Raw genomic sequence first — 9,370 nt, 5'->3', positions numbered from 1 at the left:
ACATGTTGAGTCTATCAGCACTAGGTTAAGACATTAGATGTTGCCTTAATATTAAAGAAATTAAAAAAAATTTAGATGCGAATTATATCGCATAACCAATCATTTTGTTTTTTGACACCAAACACACTTAAGTTTTTTGGTTTGTTACTTGACGGTGGTACTTAAGAGTAAAGCGTTTAGTTGTATTTCAGTGAGTTTATATGTTGTTGTGGTTTGTTGATATAGTCTCAATGTGATGATGAGACGATGAGACCATTCAAAAGGAAAAGAGAACAAAGTTGAGAGCATTTACCAAACAAGAGAGGAAATATGAGAGCAAATAATGGGAATGTAGGGAAATAGGAAAGTGATTTTGCATCACATGAAAATCTTACATATTTTTGAAAAAATAGTCGCATACGGATGGATATAAGAAGCTGCACATGTATCTTATGTGAGGTACCTGTACAGTATGAACAAAAACGAAAATACATATATAACAAATTTTGAAATATTTTTCTGTGTATATTGTATGTACATTTGTATTGTATTAAGTAATACAACTAAAATAGAACTAAAACTACATTAATGATAAATGCTTAACCTAATCCTGTTTGAGAGCAGCTGCTTGTTTAGCACCATCATTTGCTACATTTTTCCTGTTTTCCCGCTTAAAGTTTTCCACGTAAAATGAGGAAAACAAGTAAATAAAAAGAATGGAATTAAATGTCGAACCCATTGCAACAATTTTGTTATAACCACAATTTGGCTGGAATTGAACTTGTGTTGTGACAAAAAAGATGATAACAAATTGGATCTGTTAAAAGGAATATAAAAAAATATTAATAATTAGGCTTACTGGTTTATACAGACCAAGCAAGGATTACTGGTCTTGGGCAGTGTTACTTACGATTTGCAAAATTGTGATATATTTCTTCCACCACAAATATTTTTGAACTTTGGGCCCCATGGCAGCCAACATATAGTAGGCATACATAATGATGTGAATGAAGGAATTGACCAAACCAACAATTGTATTTTGACCACCTGGAAGGAAGGAAATTGAAAATATTTTTTTTTATTTTTTATTTTTAAAGTAAGACCCAGCTTAATCACAGATTTGTTGTTTTCAAATTTTAAAAAAACAACAAGTTTTTAAAGTGGGGTCGTTAAAATTGATTTACTTTAGGGAAGGGCAGAGAATACTAGTTTCGTCCAACGCCACTTGGACTCATCAGTTCCCTTAGTTCTTCGCATTGCAGCAAAGAACTCTTCCCCAATTTTATGACGACTCGGTAAGTTAGCGACCAATAAAAAGTAGCCGTAAAGTTCTACCAATAACTATAGTGTTGTCAACTTTTATATGAACTTTTCATGCATAATTTTGCGTTTTAAGAGAATGGCAATACTGGTCAATCCACTCTAAGCGAAGTACCACATCTCCACTTTCCTTGAAGAAATCCTACCTGAAACTAATGGTGCGAATAATAAGGGGTAAATGTAAATAGATGATATTGCTGACTGCTGCAGATTATGCGAAGATGAAGAAGAAATCGATCACCTATTCTGCCGCTGTCCAATGCGCAGGACACGGCGACTGAGAATCATGGATGAACAAACGATCCAATCTCTGACAAACCTTTTGCCAAACCAAGCAAACAAATCTACTTTTTCTTGCAGAGAGTCTGAGGTGGATGCATCAAGACTTAACTACCGGATCATAAAACATAACTCAAACTCTCTCCCTCTTTTCTTTACTGTTGAACTCTTAAATATCTCTGTTATAAAGGGTGATCCAACTAGAGGTTCCCAAAGAAAAAAAAAAACGCAGAAAACTTTAATTTAACGGGAAATGAGTATTGTCTGAAAGGGCATTCTTTGGCATTTATTATTTTAAGTTTATGTCTACCAAATTTTTGCCGTGTCTACGTCTTAGACGGTCTGTCCGTAGAGTCCAATTTTCGCTCAATAATTCGAACATTTCGACTTGTAACAGACGAATGACACGCGTGATGTTTTGCACCAAGGTCTGAATCAAATCTGGTTTGTCCGCATACACTTTAGACTATACATATCCCCACAGGAAAAAGTCTACCGGTGTGATATCACACAATCTTGGTGGCCAATCGGCCCTCCCAAAACCTGAAATTGTCTGCTCATCGAAGTGTTCTCTTAATAAATCCATTGATTGATGCCATGTCGGAAAGTAGCGTCGTCTTCTTCAAACCAAAATGCCGCCGAGATCACGAGCTTTATTTTCAGGCATCAAATATTCGGCTGTCATGGCCGCCATTGAAGGTTACGTTCTTACCGATATAAGTTTTGAAGAAATATGTTCTACCAGCGGACAAACCTCACGAAACCGTTGTTTTTATGGATAAATTCTGCTAATTTCCTTGCTTACGTACCTATTAAGCCAGAAATGGGCCTCATCGCTGAACAAAGTTTGGCTCGAAACACATTCCTCAAAGAAAGCGAATTTTTGTAATAAAGTTGAACAATTTGCAAACATTGTTCAATCGAAAGTCTTTCCACGATAAAATGCCAAAGAATACTAAACAAAAACAACATGACAGCATGACACGACTTACACGTGATCAGTCATAAAAAGGCTAATAAAAAAGTACCTCTAGTTGGATCACCCGTTACCTACTCTCTGTCCACAATGTCTATTTTCTATAACTTCTTCTATAACTTCTTATTTAACATGAACACAATGTGTAACGTGACAAATTTGATCACGTACATAAAACCAACAACAGCGGCGCCCACTACCACAACAACAGGTGGAGCAGGTCCAGGCGAGCCGTTTTCCGGAGATGCAAGTCACTAAAGCGTGATTTGCAGCCCATCTCCTTCACATCCAGTGAAGTCGAGAGAATTATCTCCAAATTCAAACCATCTAAAGCCCTTGGACCAGACGGCATATCCATGGTAATGTTAAAGAAGTTGGGAGCAGTAGGTTTGAGCTACTTGACAAAGGTCCTGGAACTATCAATTTCCCAATTGGTAATTCCAGACGTTTGGAAAGTGGCTCGTATAATTCCTATTCTAAAGCCAGACAAATCCGCTACAAATGGGGAATCCTACCGCCCGATCTCCATGCTTTCACCAGTAGCAAAGGTTTTAGAGTCCCTATTGCTCCCATCCCTGAAACAGCATTTCCACCTTGCCTCGCACCAACATGGTTTCAGGGAAGCTCATAGCACAACCACGGCTTTGCAAGAGATAACCACAAAGATTGCGAACGGCCTAAATCAGCTACGACCACCCAAACGGACCATTGTGGCAGCGCTTGACTTGTCCAAGGCGTTTGACACGATCGACCATTCCATGCTGATTTCTGACGTCATGAATTCCACCCTTCCCAATGACGCCAAGCGTTGGATTGCCAATTACCTTAATGGTAGGCAAGCCTTCGTTGAATTCCGAGGCCAAAAATCCAAATTCCGCAAGATTAAAATGGGAGTACCCCAAGGTGGAGTACTATCCCCCATTTTATTCAACATCTATCTTGCTAATCTCCCTCCTCCGCCAGCGGATATTTCGGTGGTGTCGTATGCTGATGACTGCACCATAATTTCATCCGGTGTTGACATCGACGACGTAAGTGCTAGAATTTCCAACTACCTAGCCACCATCACAAATTTCTTCCGGGAGCGCAATCTTCAGCTATCCCCTACAAAGTCCTCAGTGTCCTTATTCACTTCCTGGACGAAGGAAGTTAACAACCAGCTTGATGTATTTGTCGAAGGCAGGCGTATCCCCACTGTTCATAGTCCAAAGTTCCTGGGGTAGTTTTCGACAATCTTCTCCACTTCTCTTCGCACGCCACCTACATCAACCAGAAAGTGAAATCCAGGAACAAAGTCCTTAAAGCTTTAGCTGGCACCTCCTGGGGCAGAGATAAGGAGACATTGATAACGACCTATAAGGCCATCGGTCGGTCTGTCTTCAATTATGCTGCCCCGGTTTGGACTTCCTTCCTGAGTGACACCCAATGGAGAATCCTGCAGACGACGCAAAATAATGCTCTCCGAATTGCTACGGGTTGCGTCCAGATGTCACAGGTGGATCATCTTCATGAGGAGACCAGGATGCTGTCAGTCAGGCAACATAATGTGTTGCTGACTAGACAGTTCCTGCTGGCTAGTCATCAGCCGAGTCACCCCAACCATCACGTAGTGATGGAAGATCCACCACCTAGACGCATCCGTAAGGACTTCAGGTGTTACCGTGATGACATCCAAGACGTCATTCCATCGGACGTCAACCGATTGTCTTACACGGACTCCCTGAACATTGTGCACCAACGGGCGGTCTCCGAAGCCATAAGTGTGTACAATAGGGTTATGACTTTTTGAAATTTTTCCTCAAAAATGATTTCCTGTAGCAGGAATGAATGAACTTTTGTCTATTAATCACTATGCTATCGTTTATTCCATTGAAATATAAAAAAAGTTCACGCACAAATCGATTTTAAAAAAATTATTTTTTGAAAAAATATATGAAATGAAAAAAAAAATTTTTTTCAAAAAATTATTTTTTGTTGCACGAATAAATTAATATAAGCCTACTAATAATTATAATAACGTTTATTTCATTCAAATAATAAAAAAGTCGCGAAAAAAGTCACTTTGAAAAAATTTTAAATTTTTTGTTTTTTGTTAAAAAGTTATATTTTTGAATAAAAGCGTTTACGACATTTTCGATTCTCAGAATTGAAGCAAAATAGTGAGAAATAAATTTTATGTCATTTTAATTATCTCATGTGGCTCTAAAGTTTATTTTCAATTATATGTATCTGTTTTCAGTGACTTCAAAAAATTGTCGATAATTTTGATAAATTCAAATTTTAAAATCATTTTGTGCGTGAGGCTTTTTCACCGAATCACCTTATAATTAAGATTTTATGTAATCTTATGGCAAAACTCATCACGCTATGATACAGGGATATGAGGTTGTAAAAAAGTCATAACCCTAGTGTACAAAAACAATAAAGTCCTAAATCAACATCCTCCAGCAATTTCGGATAGTGAGAGGCTTCTTCCAAGGCAAACTCGTTCCATACTGGCACAACTTAGGTCTGGTTACAGTAGCATTCTCAATTCCTACAGAGAACGCATTGTTCCCGGTACCATAAACAGGTGCCCCTCCTGCCATCAAAGCCCTCACGATACTTCACATCTATTCAACTGTCCGTCCGCCCCCACAAATCTAACCCTTGTTGATTTGTGGTCACATCCAATTGAAGTAGCACAATTCCTTCAATTGCCAACATCAAATCCTGTTCACACAACTAATTAATAATATATTCCATTTTCTTTTCTTGTTCCATTCTTCCTTTATAATTTTCAGGAAAGAGCTTCCGAATACAACCGAACTGTTACAACAACAACAACCACAACAACAATACAACCGGCCAACAGAGAACAGCAAGGCCCAACTACCCAACAGCGTCACAACCTGTCAATCAGTACACACTGTTAGGTTCTTTTGCATTTCTGTGGGATGTGTGTGTGTTACAGTGCAATTTCAGGCAAGCGCCATCATAACAACTGCTCTGTGCGACTGTACACATTAATATTCCAGTTTCGTTGGGGAAAGACAGGCTTGCTACTGCAGTGAGCCAGCCATACGGGCTTGAGTACAGTTGTGTGTTAGTGGTCCGCCAACCGACACGGGAGTGTAGAGAGGTTGGGAAGAATTTTTGAGAACTACCCCTATGCGCGGTGGCTAATACATTCACTGTATTAATACACTCCACCTACGGGTGTTGTTCCACTCCACATTCGGGTGTTGTTCGACAAGCCAGTACTCGTAGTATAGTGTAGAAGTTAACTAAGAACTAACATTAACTAACGACGACCCGAACAACCGAGCCGAGAGGCCGAACCCCTACAACACGAGAGCCAAGGCCCGATCTACCATATGAACACCGAGTGGCCGAACGTCTGCAACACGAATCACCGAGTGGCCGAACACATACGAACCCCGAGTAGCCGAACATCTACAACACGAATCACCGAGTGCCGAACACATACGAACCCCCAGTAGCCGAGCATCTACGACACGAATCACCGAGTTCCCGATTATCTTCAAATCGCCTACTACCGAACAGCGAATCACCGAGTACCCGATCATCATCAAATCATTTACTACGAATCCCGAAGCCGGTCGTTCTTCTGTCAATTACTGAACTCCGAGTCATCCAGCTCCAGGGCATCTGCGAATCGCCGCATCCGAACCTAATACCGAGTCGTTGGGCCCTACCACTTCACCAGCCACATACCTCGTACGAAGCTTCCAACCACAAATACTGAATCCAAGTTGCCGATCCCCCAGTCAGTTAACCGATCTACCAGTTGTTATTTAAACCCTTCTTATCGTATTTAAACATCAGTAGATTATAAATTAGTTTTACCTCAATAAATATCCGATTTAACCCCCAGGAAAGGGAGAATACTCGTCTTATTATTCCGTAAGGTTTAGTGGGCCCTTATGGCGACCCTGGACACGACTAAGTCTACCCCAGCCTACGACAAAACCACGTTACAAATGGACGACAAGGTCTCCGAGTGGAGTAGCTGTCTACTGCAACAGCTACGCGTCATTTAACCTAACCAATTATAGCTTTCGAGGCTGGGTATCAAAATGCATGGACCATAAAGACTACCTACGGCTGAAATTTCGAACGAAATATGCTAAACTTTTTGTGGACAGGTACCAGAAGGAATTGACCGATGCTGTGGTTTTTATAAAAGCTTAAGGACCTTTATCACAGGAAGAGTAGGCTTCCGTTCAAGTGAGAGTTAAAGGAATAAAATAATACAAGTAAAATAAGTTAAGTTCGACCGGGCCGAACTTTTTAACCCTCCATCATAAAATATTTTGAACTAAAATGGAATAATTAGTTTCCTGTTAGGTACAACAATTTTTCGACCACGGATACCCCAAATGCCAAAATTAGATGAAAAATGCATTTAAAAATTTCTTCAATCTGTTGGTGCCTTTGTTGACGATTTTTGGTGAAGGAGTTCCGAGACCTCTGATAACTTTAAATGTCAAATTACAGCTAGTTCGGTTAAAAATTGTAGCTAAAATCCTCAAAATACCGAAAATCGGAGGGTACGGTTATATGGGGGCTATTCCAAAACATGGACCTATTTTGGGTGGAGAAGTTTTGGGACCACTGAGAACTTCAAATGTCAAATTAGAGTTAGTTCGGTCTAAAAATTTAGCTAAAATACCCAAAATATCTGAAAATGGGGATAACCGTTATATGGGGGTTATACCAAAATATGGTCCTATCTTGGTAATTTTTAGTGGAGAAGTTTTTTTGGCCATTGGGAACCTCAAATGTCAAATTTCTGCTAACTCGGCCAGAAAATGTAACTAAAAGCCTCAAAATACTTTAAATCGGGAGGTACAGTTCTTGACAATTTTTAGTGGAGAAAATAATTTCTATGATGGAGGGTATAATAAATTTCTACATTGTATTCCTGATTTCACATGCAGCGCAAAAGCGACACATTATAGAAAATGTTCTGTTTCCTCTCACACAAAATATGATAAATAATTTCTGTTTTCTACATACCTGCGAAATATTGAACACCATAAATTGAGAAAATCGGCATGAAGGTGTGGTGATAAAGATGAAGGAACGTAACTTGGCGGTCTTTTTTGCGTAAAACAAAGAAAACTGTATCCAATAATTCCGTAAGTTTGGCAATGTAATACAAATATACAGCTCTAGCCATCTATAATATAAAATAAAAATCCAGGGTTAAGAACAACTGTCGACCTTATTATATTGCCTCTACTAACCCTCATTGATTTTGGATCGGTTGCATAACTAACAGGTTCACATTTGTAGTTGTAATAACTCCAACCGGCTACATAAAACTATATGAAATGATTGATGATCATTACTATTCCAACGTAGAATAACTTATTACCGTTCTACTTACCTCATAAACAAGCACCGCACTAAATACTACCTGCAACGCATTATAAACTATCAGGGTATTCCTTAATTTGAACGCTTTACGATTCCGCATTAGCCATGGCCCAGCATAGATGCAGAAAAACAAATATGCTCCCAATATCGTAAAAAGTGTAGGTAACGATTCGGCCAAAAACCAATCTCTTGTCCTGACATCTCTTTCAATTGCCCAGAAGTCGACCCATTCTTTTGAATAGGTTCGTGTACAATTTTCTAACATTACCGTTATCGCTGACATCTTCGAATATCTGTGGCTGAAAGTGAAATGAGACAATATGGCTGTAGGTTTTTAGATAAAAACTCTTCCGAATAAAAAATGATAAGCCCAATTTACAATGGCACTTAAAACAAGTATTACGAGAGAATACGTCATTTATTTGACAGATATACAATGGAATTGGCAATTTATATGAAGCATTTAATTAAAACATTTTTAATGTAAATGCAATTGAAATTGCCAAAACCAAATTCAATTTTTATTTATTTTTCTACTCAAACAATTATTACTATTTTATTAAATTTTTTGTCCGTATTTTTCATGTTTTTTTTTATTTTTCACACGAATCGTTCGTATTCAAAAGTTTCGTTTTAATGTTGCCCTTTATACTAAAAATTTAAAGCATTCGTCTGTTTCGGAAATTTTTTAGTATTTCATAAAAAATTGATTTGTTCCTCACAACGACGTTTAATATACAGTTTGTATTTGGTGACATTCTTCTTTGTATTTATGAATGAGGGTACAACAAACTGGTTAAAATTTTGCATACGTCGATAAGGTTAAAGTCATGTAAAAAATTCTAAATAATGACTATTATTTATTCAGATTAAAATAAAAAAAAAATTTCCGCACCAAATGCATTGAAGTTCAGTAATGCATTGTTTAATTTTATTTGTCATAATGACATGTACGTTTTTCGTAATAACTTATTAATACTTTTAATCTAAATTAAAATCAATATCAAACTGTTCTGGGCCAATTTGTTATCAAATCGCGATATTCCAGAGCATTTAATGGGGTAGTATTTTTTTTGTTATAACCCTAATGTACATATATTAATAATTAAGATTTGTATATTATTGTAATAGCCTTGAATTCAGTATTAATATATAATTAATAGCCTTGAACTCAGTATTAATACATAATACTGAGTTAAAGGCCATTACAATTCGGTGACTCTTTTCCAACGTACAAACATCCGTTGACTTGAAGTCAATTTCTAGATCAAATTGAAGCCTGATAAATTTCACCGGTAAACCTGTTATTCTATTCATTTTTTACAATCCATGTGTAACACATGGAAATATTCACCCTATTAACTAAATATACGTGATCAACAAGATAGAACGTTATAAGGTAGAGAAGTTTCTATGTTTGGTGTTGAAAAT

At 37.8% G+C, this 9,370-nt stretch overlaps 1 protein-coding gene across 1 annotated transcript; it reads right to left on the bottom strand.

Moving 5' to 3' along the window:
- Window positions 1–504: 504 nt before the first annotated feature.
- LOC141401512 (very long chain fatty acid elongase AAEL008004-like) lies at window positions 505–8,234 on the bottom strand. The gene is made up of 5 exons (XM_073981800.1): window positions 7,950–8,234; window positions 7,807–7,884; window positions 7,577–7,739; window positions 890–1,026; window positions 505–796 (listed from the first exon to the last, which is right to left on the bottom strand). Exons 1-5 carry the CDS (start codon window positions 8,220–8,222, stop codon window positions 584–586), a joined length of 864 nt encoding a protein of 287 aa, XP_073837901.1. The 5' UTR covers window positions 8,223–8,234; the 3' UTR covers window positions 505–583.
- Between the last annotated feature and the right edge of the window lie 1,136 nt (window positions 8,235–9,370).

The sequence above is a fragment of the Musca autumnalis genome, unplaced genomic scaffold (genome assembly GCF_047663935.1).
Source record: "Musca autumnalis isolate F117 unplaced genomic scaffold, ASM4766393v1 scaffold_4, whole genome shotgun sequence".
Lineage (NCBI taxonomy): Eukaryota > Metazoa > Arthropoda > Insecta > Diptera > Muscidae > Musca > Musca autumnalis.
This window is presented reverse-complemented; position numbering and strand designations above follow the sequence as displayed.

Coding starts and splice junctions, on each gene's coding strand:
- LOC141401512 (XM_073981800.1), bottom strand. CDS start 8,222: ATGTCAGCGATAACGGTAATGTTAGAAAATTGTACACGAACCTATTCA. Junction 7,885..7,949: donor GTGCGGTGCTTGTTTATGAG/GTAAGTAGAACG, acceptor CATTTCATATAG/TTTTATGTAGCCGGTTGGAG. Junction 1,027..7,576: donor TGGTGTTCAATATTTCGCAG/GTATGTAGAAAA, acceptor CCTTCCTTCCAG/GTGGTCAAAATACAATTGTT.